An 18,119-nucleotide genomic window follows, 5' to 3' on the forward strand; every position below is an offset into this window, starting at 1 on the left:
GATTGTTAAAATTAGGTGAAATCAACAAAATAATTTGACTAAGTTACACTTCTCAAATGGCAATGAATTTGTGGAATGACCCAGAAGGTTTTGGCTTGAACACTCTGTACCTCTGACAATGACCCAGAGTAAAGTCAACTAGCCATGTGATTGGGCCACACATAATATTCTCACACACATATAAAACACAGCCCTCTCCCACTTGGACACCATTCGGCTGGACCTGTGAGCCTAAACATACAGCAATGAGCACTCTGTGGCTTCTGTGTTCACTCGCTCTAATGGGTGAGTTCTCATTTTTGATTTCTCTCAGCTCCTCTTTCTCCTTGTTTGTCTTTGGCTTCTAAGAAAATAATACATTTTTTGACATAATATTGAAAATGGAACTTGCGTATGAGTCCCATATTCTACCACGTACGGATAACCCATCCACTGTGCCACTATTTGTATCAGTTGTGATCCATGTCTTCTGTAATCTAAGGTAGGGTCTACTCTCCTAAGCAGGTGGTGTCTCCACTATGGAGGACTGTTCCTATCATCGTCTTCAGGATCACTTGGGTCTGTCACAGATAAATGAGAGTACAACAGGTCTGCGGCCTGTGGTGCACTGGACCAATTCTACACTAGTTATGGTAGACATGATTCTGTTTGGTATTATGGATTTGGTAAGTGTTTGTTTTTAAACCATCTGCCAACATTTTGTTGGGTGAGCTCTGCCCTGAAACGTTTATATATATATATATATATATATGTACAGTGAGTAAACAGTATAAAAATATATGATATGTTGATATCAATATTATAGTATATCAACAATTAATATAAAGTATAATAATAATATTAATAATATAATATATCAATATAAATAATGATATCAATCTGATACCCAACTGTGCAGTTCATAACATGGCATACAACCGTTGGTTGATGCAATATAGTTGGCCTGGAACGAGACCTGTTTGATGCAACAGTTGGAGGATCATCCATACAAGTTGTCTTACAGGAGACACATGCTGTGTGTATAAGGAGAGAAGTATTTCAATATTTTTTTTTATGACTATGTAATCTATACAGTGCCTTTAGAAAGTATTCGCACCCCTTGACTTTTTCTACATTTTTTTGTGTTACAAAGTAGGATTAAAAGGGATTTAATTGTCATTTGTTTGTCAACAATCTACACAAAATATTGTCAGTGGAAGAACAATTCTAACATTTGTAAAAACTTTATGAGAAAGAAAACACTAATATATCTTGGTTAGATACATATTCAACCCCCTGAGTCAATACATGTTTAGAATCACCGTTGGCAGCGATTACAGCTGTGAGTCTTTCTTGGTAAGTCTAAGAGGTTTCCACACCTGGATTGTGCAACATTAGCCCATTTATTATTTTAAAAATCTTTCAAGCTCTGTCAAATTAGTTGTTGACCATTGCTAGACAACAATTTTCAGGTGTTACCATAGATCTTCAAGTGGATTTCAGTCAAAACTGTAACTCAGCCACTTAGGAACATTCAGTGTCTTCTTTGTAAGCAACTCCAGTGTAGATTTTGCCTTGTGTTTTAGGTTATTGTCCTGCTGAAAGGTGAATTAATCTCCCAGTGTCTGGTGGAAAGCAGACTGAACCAGATTTTCCTCCAGCATTTCGCTTGTGCTTAGCTCCATTCCGTCAATTTTTTTATCCTGAAAAACTTCCCAGTCTTTAACGATTACAAGCTTACCCATAACATGATGCAGCGTATTCAGGACAAAAAGTGAATTGCTTGGCCACATGGTTTGTAGTTTTATTTTAGTGCTTTGTTACAAACAGGATGCATGTTTAGCAATATTTGTATTCTGTACAGGCTTCCTTTTTTTCACTCTGTTAATTAGGTTAGTATTGTGGAGTAACTACAATGTTGTTGATCCATCCTCAGTTTTCTCCTATCACAGCCATTAATCTTTGTAACTGTTTTAAAGTCACTATTGACCTCATGGTGAAATCCCAGAGTGGTTTCCTTGCTCTTCGGCAACTGAGTTAGGAAGGACGCCTGTATCTTGTCGTGACTGGGTGTATTGATACACCATCCAAACTTGAATTATTAACCTCACCATGCTCATAGGATATTCAATCTCTGCTTTTGCTTTTTTTTTTTTTACCAATCTACCAATAGGTGCCCTTCTTTGGGAGGCGTTTTAAAACCTCCCTGGTCTTTGTGGTTGAATCTGTGTTTGAAATTCACTGCTAGACAGATAATTATATGTGTGGGGTTCAGAGGTGAGGTAGTCATTCTAAAATCATGTTAAACACTAGTATTGCACACAGAGTGAGTTCATGCTTATTATGTGACTGGTTGAGCACATTTTTATTCCTGAACTTTTTTGGGCTTGCCATAACAAAGGAGTTGAATACTTAATGACTCAAGACATTTTAGCTTTTCATTTGTAAAAAAAATCGAAAAACATAATTCCACTTTGACATTATGGGGTGTTGTGTGTAGGCCAATCTGAAGTTAAGTCGATACTTACAATGCTTTGAACAAATATTACAAATAAATAGCAAAAAAACGTATTTTCCTACCCTTTAATACTGCAATGTTGCCCTGAGTCAACAAATTACATTTTAGGCTGGGGGTACAAAAGATTATGATTGGATTATCATTTGTAAGCCCCAAACCTCAAAAAACATGAGCTAAAAAATGTTTTGAATGAAAAATAAAAAGGCATGCAGTATATGGTACTGTAGTGTTTATAGCTTAATGTGGTTATTTCAATAATGTCATCAGTTTGTTAGGAAGTGTGCAATTGCATTTCTGTTAGTACATATACATGGTACACTCTTAGGAAAATAAAGTGCTATCTAGAATCTAAAAGGGTTCTTTGGCTGTCCCCATAGGATAACCCTTTGAAGAACCCTTTTTGGTTTCAGGTAGAACCATTTCCTCAGAGGGTTCCATGTAGAGCCCTTTCCACAGAGGGTTCTAACCTGGAACCAAAAAGGGTTACAGTCGAAGAATCCTTTTGGAACCCTTTTTTCTAAGAGTGTATGTACTACTACCACCACTTATAGGTAACTGCCAAAATAATGGAAACACTTGAGTAAATGAGGAATACAAAGTATTTTGAAAGCAGGTGCTTTCACACAGGTGTGGTTCCTGAGTTAATTAAGCAATTAATATCCCATCACGCTTAGGGTCATGAATAAAAATACAGAGCAGGCCATTATTTTGGCTACAATGACTATGCCCCAATAGGATGACAATGGACATTAGTGGTCACTGAATGGTTTGATGAGCATGAAAACTATGTAAACCATATGCCATGCCAACCCATCTCAGTCACCAGATCTCAACCCAATTGAACACTTATGTGAGATTCTGAAGCGGCGCCTGAGACAGCATTTGACACCACCGTCAACAATGCACCAAATTATATTTATTGTGGAAGAATGGTGTTGCATCCCTCCAATAGAGTTCCAGACACGTATAGAATCTATTCCAATATGCATTTAAACTGTTCTGGCACCCTAATAAGACACTTTATGTTGGTGTTTCCTTTATTTTGGCAGTTACCTGTACATCAATTTGAATTTATTCATTTATGATTGTCTGCAGAATGAGAAGTCCTCAACTTTCACCAGCTATGTCTTAATCTCAACAGTAAGTACAGATGCTGTTGATATTTATTCACTCCTATTTATTTCCCTTAACGGTCTGTTGTAATAATAATTGATTTTCATGTACATTTACTTCTTAACCCCTGTATTATGTACAGGCCTGGGTGAATTACTTCATAGCTTGGGAACCAAAGGAATTTTGTGGAATTTCAAAAATGACTGTTCCGAGAGAACGGGTCTGGATACCAGATATAGGTATCCAAGAAGAGTGAGTACCATTCATATGTCTCAGCAATATTTCAGTAGTTAACACATTTTCACTATGGATAGTTTCCCCCCCCTTCTGTTTCCTTAAAATGAAATGCATTTGAATAGCTTTGTAATTATACTATAACATGATAACAAAAGTGATCCTTCTCTACTTCATCGTTAGCCTTTATGTACAGTCCATCACAATGAAATACCTTTTATCAAAGAGTTTCCACAATTTGTATGTTTGATAAGGGGTCAAATAACACTAAAAGTGTCTAGGGCACTGCATCGCAGTGCTAGCTGTGCCACCAGAGACTCTGGGTTCACGCCCAGGCTCTGTCGCAGCCGGCCGCGACCAGGAGGTCCATGGGGTGACGCACAATTGGCCTAGCGTCGTCCAGGTTAGGGAGGGTTTGGCCGGTAGGGATATCCTTGTTTCATCGCGCACTAGCAACTACTGTGGCGGGCCGGGCACAGTGCACGCTAACCAGGTCGCCAGGTGCACAGTGTTTCCTCCGACACATTGGTGCAGCTGGCTTCCCGGTTGGATGTGCGCTGTGTTAAAAAGCAGTGCGGCTTGGTTGGGTTGTGTTTCGGAGGACGAATGGCTTTCGGAGGACGCACCTTTGTCTCTCCCGAGCCCGTAGGGGAGTTGTAGCAATGAGACAAGATAGTAACTACTAACAATTGGATACCACGAAATTGGGGAGAAAGGGGGGTAAAAAAAAAAATGTAAACTTAAAAAATAACACTAAAAGTGCTCATACCACACAGTATATACTACATAACATGCCAATAAAACACCTGTCGTTGCTGTATCTTTCATTGCTGTCGTCCAACAACAACAAGACAGCCTACAGGGAGGAGGTGAGAGCCCTGGTGGAGCGGTGCAAGGAAAATTAACCTCTCCCTCAACAAAACGAAGGAGCTGATCGTGGAGATGGCCGAGAGAGATTGCACCCATCCACATCAGCGTGGATATCACTGAGGACTTGAAATGGTCCCTCCACACCAACACTGTGGTGAAGAAGGTGCAACAGTGCCTCTTCAATCTCATGAAGCTGAAGAAATGTGTCTTGTCCCCTAAGACCCTAAAGAATAGCCCAACACTTCACTGAGGGCACACTGCCTACCCTCCAGGACATCTACACCTGGTGTCATAGGAAGGTCAAGAGGATAATCAAGGACCTCAGCCACCTGAGCCACAACCTAGTCACCCGCTACCATCTAGCAGGCGGAGAAAGTACAGGTGCATCAAAGCTGGGACCGAGAGACTAAAAAACAGCTTCTTTCTCCAGGCCATCAGACTGCTAAACAGTTATCACTAGATGGCCTCCGCCCAGTACCTTGTTCTGCACCTAGCCGGCTACAACAGGGTACTCTACCCTGCACCTTAGAGACTGCTTCCCTAAGTACATAGTCATTGAACACTGGTCACATAAATTAAGTTTCATAATGTGTATTGGTCAAAAATGGTTTGTGGTTAGAAACAGATAAGATTAACATTCCTGCAACATTATTCTGTTAATTTTATCTGAGAAATTAAGTTAACTCACTTTATAAGTACTGTATTATCAACATAGCTCATCCATTTAACTACTGCTGTACATCAATTTTTCCTACATATATTGTTCATACTGTCTACACACTAGGTATTTATATTCCGGACTCTGACATTGACCTTTTCGATATTGCTTGATCTAGTATCTTCATTTCTTGTTTCTTTTTGTGTATTAGTTTTGTCCTGCTAGATATTTACTGCATTGCTGGAGCTAGAAACACAAGCATTTTGTTGCACCTGCTTTAACGTCCTGTTCTGGAGACGCAGGTGCAGTTGGTGAGTTTGCTATAAACGAACATGGCGCGATACAAAACAAGCGAAGCGTCTGACATGAAAACAGAAACAATACTGCCTGGTGAGAAAAACGACAGGTTGACAGATATAGGGGAAGTAATCAGGGTAGTGATGAAGTCCAGGTGTGCCTAATGATGGGGCGCAGGTGTGCATAATAATGGTTGTCAGGTGTGCATAATGATGGGTTGCCAGGACCGGTGGTTAGTAAACTGGCAACCTCGAGCGCCGGAGCGGGAGTAGACGTTACACGACCGCTAATCTGTGTACGGGACAAATACACTTTGATTGGATTATTTGTAGTTGATTGTCAACCATAGAAACCATGACGATATACTGATAAAAAGGTATCTTTCAGATAGCCTTTGTAGGGAACAAACAATGGGCATTGGAGCTGAATACGAGAACCCTAATGTCTCTGTGTGTTTAATGTGTTGTTTCAGGGGAAAAATACAAAGCTGCTTTTATGAAAAGTCTGTTTGGTGTCCTTTGAAACCGGATCTCAGTCTGGGATAAGATGAACAACATTTTTTTTGCCTTTGCACTGTCCCACTAAACTATACTTCTGAACTTGACTTCCTTTACCAATTTCCCCATTAGATGTTTTATATAATGTTGTAACTTTGTAAATCTTTTAATTTTGGGTCCTTCATAGTAGCTGAAGAGGTCCATCAGCCACTCCTTGGGCTACAATACCTATTTTGACAATTGGCCTGGACCCCTTTTACTGTCGATACAGAACCCTGCCGATCCCTCACGACTGGTCTACCGACATAATCCGCTCGAGGGGATCTTCAACAAGCTCCTCAGTCGCAACGTCCCCTGAATGCCCATCTGCTAGCCGCGGCCCGCTAGCTGTCCAGAGCATATCAGACTGTTAGCTGAAGAAGTCCATCAGCCAATTGTCTTGGGCTACAATACCTATTTTGCCAATTAGCCTAGACACTTTTACTACACGGAGCCCTGCCGATCCATCACGACCGGTCTGCCGACGTAACCGCCCGAGGGGGCTACAACTGACTCTTCCGTCAGGACGTCCCCCTAAGGCCCTTCTGCTATCCCCGGATAGCTGTCTGAATCGCCGTGTCTCCAGCCTGCCTAGCTACTCCCTAGACTCCATGATCACTCGGCTACGCATGCCTCTCCCTAATGTCAATATGCCTTGTCCATCGCTGTTTTGGTTAGTGATTATTGTCTTATTTTACTGTAGAGCCTCCAGCTCAATATGCCTTAGCTAACCCTTTTGTTCCACCTCCCACACATGCAGTGACCTCACCTGGTTTAAATGGTGTCTCTAGAGACAATACCTCTCTCATCGTCACTCAATGCCTAGGTTTACCTTCACTGTATTCACATCCTACCGTACCCTTGTCTGTACATTATGCCTTGATTCTATTCTTCCGTGCCCAGAAACCTGCTCCTTTTACTCTCTGTTCCGAACGCACTAGACGACCAGTTCTGATAGCCTTTAGCCGTACCCTTATCCTACTCCTCCTCTGGGAATGTAGAGGTTAATCCAGGCCCTGCAGTGCCTAGCTCCACTCCCATTCCCCAGGCGCTCTCATTTGTTGACTTCTGTAACCGTAAAAGCCTGGGTTTCATGCATGTTAACATTAAAGCCTCCTCCCTAAGTTTCATTCACTGCTTTAGTACACTCTGCCAACCCAGATGTCCTAGCTGTGTCTGCATCCTGGCTTAGGAAGGCCACCAAAAACCCTGGAATTTCCATCCCCAACTACAACATGTTCAGACAAGATAGAACTGCCAAAGGTGGTGGAGCTGCAATCTACTGCCATACTATCCAGGTCTGTGCCCAAACAATTTGAGCTTCGACTTTTAAAAATACACCTTTCCAGAAACAAGTCTTTTGCCGCTTGCTATAGACCACCTTATGCCCTTAGCTGTACCCTGGACACCATATGTGAATTGATTGCCCCCCCTCCCATCTATCTTCCGAGCTCGTGCTGTTAGGTGACCGAAACAGGGACATACTTAACACCCCAGCCGTCCTACAATCTAAGATAGATGCCCTCAATCTCACACAAATTATCAATGAACCTACCAGGTACAACCCCAAATTCGTAAACACGAGCGCCCTCATAGATACCATCCTAACCAACCTGCCCTCCAAAAACACCTCTGCTGTCTTCAACCAGGATCTCAGCGATCACTGCCTCATTGCCTGCGTCCGTCATGGGTCTGCGGTCAAACGACCACCCCTCATCACTGTCAAACGCTCCCTAAAACACTTCAACAAGCAGGCCTTTCTAATCGACCTGGTCCGGGTATCCTGGAAGAATATTGACCTCATTCCGTCAGTAGAGGATGCCTGGTTATTCTTTAAAAGTGCTTTCCTCACAATCTTAAATAAGCATGCCCCGTTCAAAAAATGTAAAACCAGGTACAGATATTTCCCTTGGTTCACTCCAGACCTGACTGCCCTTGACCAGCACAAAAACATCCTGTGGCGTACTGCATTAGCATCAAATAGCCCCCGCGATATGCAACTTTTCAGGGAAATTAGGAACCAATATACACAGGCAGTTAGGAAAGCAAAGGCTAGCTTTTTCAAACAGAAATTTGCATCCTGTAGAACAAACTCCAAAACATTCTGGGACACTGTAAAGTCCATGGAGAATAAGAGCACTTCCTCCCAGCTGCCCACTGCACTGAGGCTAGGAAACACTGTCACCACCGATAAATCCATGATAATTGAGAATTTCAACAAGCATTTTTCTACGGCTGGCCATGCTTTCCACCTGACTACCCCTACCCCGGTCAACAGCCCTGCACCTGCCAAAGCAACTTGCCCAAGCCTCCCCCATTTCTCCTTCACCCAAATCCAGATAGTCGATGTTCTGAAAGAGCTGCAAAATCTGGACCTCTACAAATCAGCCGGGCTAGACAATCTGGACCCTCTCTTTCTAAAATTAATCGCCGCAATTGTTGCAACCCCTATTACTAGCCTGTTCAACCTCTTTCGTATCGTCTGAGATCCTCAAAGATTGAAAATCTGCCGCGGTCATCCCCCTCTTCAAAGGGGGAGACACTCTAGACCCAAACTGTTACAGACCTATATCTATCCTACCCTGCCTTTCTAAGGTCTTCAAAGGCCAAGTTAACAAACAGATCACCGACCATTTTGAATCCCGCCATACCTTCTCTACTATGCAATCTGCCTGTGTATATTGGTTTCTGAGCTGGTCATGGGTGCACCTCAGCCATGCTCAAGGTCCTAAACGATATCATAACCGCCATCGATAAGAGACAATACTGTGCAGCTGTATTCATCGACCTAGCAAAGGCTTTCGACTCTGTCAATCACCACATTCTTATCGGCAGACTCAACAGTCTTGGTTTCTCAAATGACTGCCTCGCTTGGTTCACCAACTACTTCTCAGACAGAGTTCAGTGTGTCAAATCGGAGGGCCTGTTGTCCGGACCTCTGGCAGTCTCTATGGGGGTGCCACAGGGTTAATTTCTCGGGCCGATTATGTTGCTCTTGCTACTGAGGATTCTCTGATCCACCTCTACGCAGATGACCCCATTCTGTATACTTCTGGCCCTTCTTTGGACACTGTGTTAACTAATCTCCAGACGAGCTTCAATGCCATACAACTCTCCTTCCGTGGCCTCCAACTGCTCTTAAATACAAGTAAAACTAAATGCATGCTCTTCAACCAATCGCTGCCTGCACCCGCCTGCCCGTCCAGCATCACTACTCTGGAAGGTTCTGACTTAGAATATGTGGACAACTACAAATACCTAGGTGTCTGGTTAGACTGTAAACTCTCCTTCCAGACTCACATTAAGCATCTCCAATCCAAAATTAAATCTAGAATCGGCTTCCTATTTCTCGCAACAAAGCATCCTTCACTCATGCTGCCAAACATACCCTCGTAAATCTGACTATCCTACCGATCCTTGTCTTCGGCGATGTCATTTACAAATAGCCTCCAACACTCTACTCAGCAAATTGGATGCAGTCTATCACAGTGCCATCTGTTTTGTCACCAAAGCCCTATATACTACCCACCACTGCGACCTGTATGCTCTCGTTGGCTGGCTCTTGCTTCATATTCGTCGCCAAACCCACTGGCTCAAGGTCATCTATAAGTCTTTGCTAGGTAAAGCCCCACCTTATCTCAGCTAACTGGTAACCATAGCATCTCCCACCCATAGCACGCACTCCAGCAGGTATATTTCACTGGTCACCCCCAATGCCAATTCCTCTTTTGGCTGCCTTTCCTTCCAGTTCTCTGCTGCCAATGACATGAACAAATTGCAAAAATCACTGAAGCTGGAGACTTATATCTCCCTCTCTAACTTTAAGCACCAGCTGTCAGAGCAGCTCACAGATCACTGTACCTGTACATAGCCCATCTGTAAATAGCCCATCCAACTACCTCATCCCCATACTTGTATTTTTTTTCTTCTCCTTTGCACCCCAGTATCTCTACTTGCACATTCATCTTCTGCACGTCTATCACTACAGTGTTTTAATTGCTAAATTGTAATTATTTCACCACTATGGCCTATTTATTGCCTTACCTCCCTTATCTTACCTCATTTGCACACACTGTATATATACTTTTCTATTATGTTATTGACTGTAAGTTTGTTTATTCCATGTGTGTTGTTGTTTGTGTTGCACTGCCTTGCTTTATTCTTGGCCAGATCGCAGTTGTAAATGAGAACTTGTTCTCAACTGGCCTACCTGGTTAAATAAAGGTGAAATATATAAAATGAAAAACAAGCTTTAATGTTATTCAGAAGTAACATATCATTGTCTTCCTTGGTAAAGAAAGTACATTCTTACAGTGGCCAAATACTGATATATCTTTGTCTGCACTTTCAGCATCTCTGATACAAGTAGTACCATATTGAGCCCATATGTCCAGGTGCATCATAATTGGTTAGCTCAAGTGATTGACCAGCGCCGGCTAACCACTTCCTGCAAGTTGGATCTTTATAGGTTCCCCCTTGACACCCAGAGCTGCAGCATCACCTTTAAGTCCATGATACACAGAGGTAACCCCCCCCTCACACACATGTCTTTGTACCTTAGCCTCTTTCATCAACTCCTTTTTCTCAGCTCCTTTTCAGAGGGCTGTACTATAAAAACATGTAACATCAACAAAATATTTTATCTGTTCAGCATCAGAAATAAAATTGCGGGCATTCGCCAGCGACACTGCAGTGAACCACATAACTAGGGAGAGCATGACTACACTGGATGAATGGGACTTCCTGGGCATTGCTATGACTGAGGAAGAACTAAATTATGGTGGTGATGAAAAATGGCATCAGCTAATATACAAGGTATTAATTGAGGCAAATGACAGCATGATATTTAAATAGAATGACTGTTGTTATGTTAGGACTATTTCATAATTTGCAAGAGACTAATACAAACTGAAGGGATCACACTTGTCCCTTTCATAATTATAATGAGTATTTCGATAAGTATTTTTTGTCTATTGTGCATTCTAATTTATATGACCCTTTTCCCCTTCCATACAGATCACCTTACGAAGGAGGCCACTATTATATATAATCAACCTTGTGGTACCAATTGCCTTTTTTCTTGTGTTGGATTTGGCCTCCTTTTTCATCAGTGAGGCCAAAGGGGAAAAGCTAGGCTTCAAAGTGACCATACTCTTGTCCATCTCTGTCCTATTGTTGATTCTCAATGACATCCTGCCCTCCACAGCAAATAACCTGCCAGTGATAGGTGAGAGGTTACCACATTATAGGTTTACAACATGGTAAATACAAGAACACCCCTCCAAATTGTATTTAGCCTCATGTCATTTGCACAGTCTTATTCTCATCTTTATTCTGAATATTTCCCCATCATTTCCAAAGTGTTTTCATTTTACAGTTAAGGTCGGAGGTTTACATACACCTTAGCCAAATACATTTAAACTCAGTTTTTCACAATTCCTGACATTTAATCCTAGTAAAAATTCCCCTGTCTTAGGTCAATTAGGATCACCACTTTATTTTATGAATGTGAAATGTCAGAATAATAGTAGAGAGAATGATTTATTTCAGCTTTTACTTCTTTCATCACATTGCCCATGGGTCAGAAGTTTACATACACTCAATTAGTATTTGGTAGCATTGCCTTTAAGATGTTTAACTTGGGTCAAACTTTTCGGGTAGCCTTCCACAAGCTTGCCACAATAAGTTGGGTACATTTTGGCCCATTCCTCCTGACAGAGCTGGTGTAACTGAGTCAGGATTGTAGGCCTCCTTGCTCGCACACGCTTTTTCAGTTCTGCCCACAAATTTTCTCTGGGCTTGAGGTCAGGGCTTTGTGATGGCCACTCCAATACCTTGACTTTGTTGTCCTTAAGCCATTTTCCCATAACTTTGAAAGTATCCTTTTGGTCATTGTCCATTTGGAAGACCCATTTGCGACCAAGCTTCAACTTCCTGACTGATGTCTTGAGATGTTGCTTCAATGTATCCACCTAATTTTCTATCCTCATGATGCCATCTATTTGTGAAGTGCACCAGTCCTTCTGCAGTAAAGCACCCCCACAACATGATGCTGCCACTCCTGTGCTCATGGTTGGGATGATGTTCTTTGGCTTGCAAGCATCCCCCTTTTTCCTCCAAACATAACGATGGTCATTACGGCCAAACAGTTCTATTTTTGTTTCATCAGACCAGAGGACATTTCTCCAAAAAGTATGATCTTTGTCCCCATGTGCAGTTGCAAACCGTAATCTGGCTTTGTTATGGCAGTTTTGGAGCAATGGCTTCTTCCTTGCTGAGCAGCCTTTCAGGTTATGTCGATATAGGACTCGTTTTGCTGTGGATATAGGTACTTTAGTACCTGTTTCCTTCAACATCTTCACAAGGTCCTTTGCTGTTGTTCTGGGATTGATTTTCACTTTTCGCACCAAAGTACGTTAATCTCTAGGAGACAGAACGAGTCTCCTTCCTGAGCGGTATGATGGCTGCATGGTCCCATGGTGTTTATACTTGCGTACTATTGTTTGTACAGATGAACGTGGTACCTTCAGGCGTTTGGAAATTGCTCCCAAGGATGGCTGATTTATTTTGGTCTTGGCTGATTTATTTTGAATTTCCCATGATGTCAAACAAAGAGGCACTGAGTTTGAAGGTAGGCCTTGAAATACATCCACAGGTAGACCTCCAATTGACTCAAATTATGTCAATTAGCCTATCAGAAGCTTCTAAAGCCATGGCATCATTTTCAGTTATTTCCCAAGCTATTTAAAAGCATAGTCAACTTAGTGTATGTAAACTTCTGACCCACTGGAATTGTGATACAGTGAATTATAAATGAAATAATCTGTCTGTAAACAATTGTTGGAAAAATGACTTGTGTCAAGGACAAAGTAGATGTCCTAACCAAGTTGCCAAAACTATAGTTTGTTAACCAGAAATATGTGGAGTGGTTGAAAAACTAGTTTTAATTACTCCAAGTGTATGTAAACTTCTGACTTCAACTGTATATCATTGACATCTCCCTTTCTCCAGCTATTTACTGCATCGTAATCTTTGCCCTTACGGGCCTCAGCCTCCTGGAGACCATGCTAATGAGCTTCCTGATTGATATGGACAGCAGGGTTGATCAGGACGTCCAGACTTCTGCTAAGACCTGCGAAGAGACTCAAGAAGAGACTGAATGCCGAAGAGGTGAAATCTGTTCTTTTGTCATTTTCATAAGATATTGATAATGATCCAGGACATTACTGAGGCCATAGATGTAGAATATAATTAGACAAAAACAAATGATTAGACTTCAGAAACTGCAAGAAAACCTTCCAATTTTCTTCTTAGAGCCTGAGAGAGATGCTGAGAGCAGCCTGGAGAAGGTGGACACCTTTAACAAGAAGGACCTCGATGGAAACTGGCTGAACAACCCCTACCTGCTGCAGCTGATCCTAAAGGAGGTGCAGAACGCACGGCAGGAATGGTTCTCTGTTAATGTGAGATGTGGCAAGGAGAAGCCGGGGTACTGGGAGAAAGTGGCCAGACGTATTGACCAGGCTTACTTTTGCCTTTATCTCATTACCACCATTAGTTTTCTGATATTCATAAGTTTCATGTGGCTTCATTAACTGTGCACAGTGCATTTACAATATATGAGGATTTTTAGGCTCTTTGGGTTACTTATATGCATAATATTGGTACTTAATGGTAAATAATACTGGTAAATTCCAATAAATTATTCTTTATAAATAGCTGTTTCCCTGCAAGACCTGTAGACTAAAGCTTTTAATATATTTTACATTATCTTCATTACCTAACCTGACTTAGGTTCACTTAGCTACTGCTTCTGTTGTTAAGGCTATTGTTCATGTCTGTGATTGAGCTAACTGAAATAAGTAAATTACTATTTGCAACATATTCATTAAGTTGTTTCCAGTGGTGCATGGGAAACATCCATGGGCAAGCCACAACCTGTGTTGTGATAATTGCGTTGTTTGCTCTATAACCTGTTAGTTCATGTGCCTTGCCACCGTGATATACAGTGCATTTGGGAAGTATTCAGACCCCTTGATTTTTTACATCTTTATTCTAAAATGTAAAAATAAATAAATCGCAATCTACACACAATACCCCATAACGACAAAGTGATAACAAGTTGAGAAATGTTTGCAAATTTATTACAAATTAAAAACTGAAATACCCTATTGACATTAGTATTCAGACCCTTTGCTTTGAGGCTCGAAATTTAGCTCAGGTGCATCCTGTTTCCATTGATTCTTCAGATGTTTCTACAACTTGATTGGAGTCCAGCTGTGGTAAATTCAATGAATTGGACATGATACGGAAAGGCACACACCTGCCTATATAAGGTCCCACAGTTGACCGTGCATGTCAGAGCAAAAACCAAGTCATGAGGTTGAAAGAATTGTCCGTAGAGCTCCGAGACAGGACTGAATCAAGGTACAGATCTGGGGAAGGGTACCAAAACATTTCTGCAGCATTGAAGGTCACCAAGAACACAGTGGCCTCTATTATTCTAACATGGAAGAAGTTTGGAACCAGCAATGCTCTTTCTAGAGCTGGGCCCGGCCAAACTGAGCAATCTGGGGAGAAGGGCATTGGTCAGTGGGGTGACCACGAACCCAGTGGTCACTCTTACAGAGCTCCAGAGTTCCTCTATGGAGATGGGAGAACCTTCCAGAAGGACAACCATCTCTGCAGCACTCCACCAATCAGGCCTTTATGGTAGAGTGACCAGACGGAAGCCACTCCTTAGTAAAAGGCACATGTCAGACTGCTTGTAGTTTGCCAAAAGGCACCTAAAGACTCTCAGACCATGAAAAACAAGATTATCTGGTCTGATGAAACCAAGATTGGACTCTTTCGCCTGAATGCCAAGCGTCAAGTCTGGAGGAAACCTGGCACCATCCCTACCATGAAGCATGGTGGTGGCAGCATTATGCTGTTAGGATATTTTTAAATCGGCAGGGACTGGGAGACTAGTCAGGATGAAGGCAAAGATGAACGGTGAAAAGTACATGATGAAAACCTTCTCCAGAGAGCTCAGGACCTCAAACTGGGGCGAAGGTTCACCTTCCAACAGGACAACGACCCTAAGCACACAGCCAAGACATTGCGGGATTGGCTTCAGGACAAGTCTCTGAATATCCTTGAGGTGCCCCGCCAGAGCCTGGATTTGAACCTAATCAAACATCTCTGGAGAGACCTGAAAATAGCTGTTCAGCAACGCTCCTCATCCAACCTGACAGAGCTTGAGAGGATCTGCATAGAAGAATGGGAAAAACTTCACAAATACAGGTGTGCCAAGCTTGTTGCGTCATACCCAAGAAGCCCCAATGCTGTAATCGCTGCCAAAAGGGCTTCAACAAAGTACAGATTAAAGGGTCTGAACACTTATGTAAAAGTTATTTTTTATTTTATTTTTTTAATGCATTTTCTAAAATTTCTAAAAACCTGTTTTTGTTTTGTCATTATGTGTATTGTGTGTAGACTGATTTAGATGTTTTTCTGTCCATTTTAGAATAGGGCTGTAACGTAACAAAATTCGGAAAAAGTCAATGTCCTGAATACTTTCTGAAGGCACTGTATAGGCCTAACGCCGAGACAATAAGAAGACTCAGTGGCAGAATAAATTCAACCTTCGTTTCATCACAAAACCAGAGACCAACTTCTGTCCGGTGAAGTCATAAAGCATATTGAATTAAACAAACAGTTACATGACCTACAGCATGGACAAGCAAGTTAATGTTTCTGACATTTTCGAACTAATAAAAAATGATTGATTTAGAACCATGAAGAGTTACTGCAAGTCGCTAACAAAACAGAGGCCAGTATTCCAGCACCATTTCAACATCATCAAATCACCTATGCCTAGTCTAATACATAGACAACTAAAAGATACCAAAAACGATTTAGTCCAATCAATGTAGACTAAATATGATGTGGCTGTCCATGGTTCGGATTTATCAGTGTTTGAGTGTTCGTGCACGTAGAAAAACCATATTGACTCACCCTACTTGTAGAGAAATTCCAATGCCACTCTCCTTTCTTTCATGTTAACGAAACAGACTACGACTCTGTCATACAGTACCCCCTTTCATTTTTTGTTGTCCTAGGCTACATGGCTAAAATGCTTGCTCGCTAGTCTAACTTCCTTTCATGGCAACATTAGTAAGCCTTTTATACATCAAGCTATATATTGAACTTCCATACTCTCAGGCCAGGGGCACAATGTATGAATTTATGGTTGGATCAAAATAGCTATAATTGGCCCGAATGGAGAATGAAGTAAAACCACAAGTCCAACTCCCTATCTCCATTCATGGCCAATTTAGGAAACTGTCAACTTTCGCAAGCGTTGACCTCAACGCTGATAGGCTATTATTGTTTTATTTTTTTTTATCAAGGGAGGCCAAATGCTTTCTGGATTCCCTTGCAGTCAATGCTACGGGCGGCAACAATGTCATACTCTTTTTGACCAGACAGCATCAGATAGATGTCCTACACACAGAGAGGGGCGCTGTTTCACTCACTCAGATTCTTTCTGCGGTGAGACACATTGAGGGTCTTGCGAATTGAAGGAAAATTATGAAACGCAGAGAAATAAAATACTAATTATTTTGGGGGAAACCTGGCTTCCCTTAGCCTCCATGAATATAGAGTTGAAGTCCGAAGTTTACATACACTTAGATTGGAGTAATTAAAACTTGTTTTTCAACCACTCCACAAATTTCAGGTTAACAAACTATAATTTTGGCAAGTCGGTTAGGACATCTACTTTGTCCATGACACAAGTCATTTTTCCAACAATTGTTTACAGACAGATTATTTCACTTATAATTCACTGTATCACAATTCCAGTGGGTCAGAAACTTACATACACTAAGTTGAATATGCCTATAAAGAGCTCGAAAAATTCCAGAAAAGTATGTCATGGCATTAGAAGCTTCTGATAGGCTAATTGACATAATTTGAGTCAATTGGAGGTGTATCTGTGGATGTATTTCAAGGCCTACCTTTAAACTCAGTGCCTCTTTGCTTGACATCATTGGAAAATCAAAAGAAATCAGCCAAGACCGAAAGAAATCAGCCATCATTGGGAGAAATTTCCAAACGCCTGAAGGTACCACGTTCATCTTTACGAACAATAGTATGCAAGTATAAACACCATGGGACCACACAGTCGTCATACAGCTCAGGAAGAATACACGTTCTGTCTCCTAGAGATGAATGTACTTTGGTGTGAAAAGTGCAAATCAATCCCAGAACAACAGCAAAAGGCCCTGGGAAGATGCTGGAGGAAAAAAGTATCTATATCCACAGTAAAACGAGTCCTACAGTGGGGCAAAAAAGTATTTAGTCAATTGTGCAAGTTCTTCCACTTAAAAAGATGAGAGAGGCCTGTAATTTTCATCATAGGTACACTTCAACTATGACAGACAAAATGAGGGGAAAACATCCAGAAAATCACATTGTGGGATTTTTAATGAATTTATTTGTAAATTATGGTGGAAAATAAGTATATGGTCACCTACAAACAAGCAAGATTTCTGGCTCTCACAGACCTGTAACTTCTTCTTTAAGAGGCTCCTCTGTCCTCCACTCGTTACCTGTATTAATGGCACCTGTTTGAACTTGTTATCAGTATAAAAGACACCTGTCCACAACCTCAAACAGTCACACTCCAAACTCCACTATGGCCAAGACCAAAGAGCTGTCAAAGGACACCAGAAACAAAATTGTAGACTTGCACCAGGCTGGGAAGACTGAATCTGCAGTAGGTAAGCAGCTTGGTTTGAAGAAATCAACTGTGGGAGCAGTTATTAGGAAATGGAAGACATACAAGACCACTGATAATCTCCCTCGATCTGGGGCTCCACGCAAGATCTCACCCCGTGGGGTCAGAATGATCACAAGAACGGTGAGC

The 18,119-nt window shown here is 41.6% G+C and overlaps 1 protein-coding gene across 1 annotated transcript; it reads left to right on the forward strand.

The window, feature by feature from the left end:
- The first annotated feature begins 380 nt into the window (after positions 1-380).
- Positions 381-14,476, forward strand: LOC115119382 (5-hydroxytryptamine receptor 3A-like). Its single transcript, XM_029648156.2, has 9 exons — positions 381-414; positions 505-665; positions 3,593-3,637; positions 3,753-3,862; positions 10,557-10,729; positions 10,857-11,020; positions 11,222-11,432; positions 13,217-13,375; positions 13,520-14,476. The coding sequence occupies exons 1-9, from the start codon at positions 381-383 to the stop codon at positions 13,798-13,800; spliced, it is 1,338 nt and encodes a 445-aa protein (XP_029504016.2). The 3' UTR covers positions 13,801-14,476.
- The last annotated feature ends 3,643 nt before the right edge of the window (positions 14,477-18,119 follow it).

Source organism: Oncorhynchus nerka, linkage group LG26 (assembly GCF_034236695.1).
Source record: "Oncorhynchus nerka isolate Pitt River linkage group LG26, Oner_Uvic_2.0, whole genome shotgun sequence".
NCBI classification, from domain to species: Eukaryota; Metazoa; Chordata; class Actinopteri; order Salmoniformes; family Salmonidae; genus Oncorhynchus; species Oncorhynchus nerka.

Bases quoted from the DNA above. Each gene is read 5' to 3' on its own strand.
- LOC115119382 (XM_029648156.2), top strand. From the start codon at position 381: ATGGAACTTGCGTATGAGTCCCATATTCTACCAC. The intron at 3,638-3,752 runs GTAAGTACAGAT...TATTATGTACAG, and splicing joins GCTATGTCTTAATCTCAACA to GCCTGGGTGAATTACTTCAT. The intron at 13,376-13,519 runs GTGAAATCTGTT...TTTTCTTCTTAG, and splicing joins AGAGACTGAATGCCGAAGAG to AGCCTGAGAGAGATGCTGAG.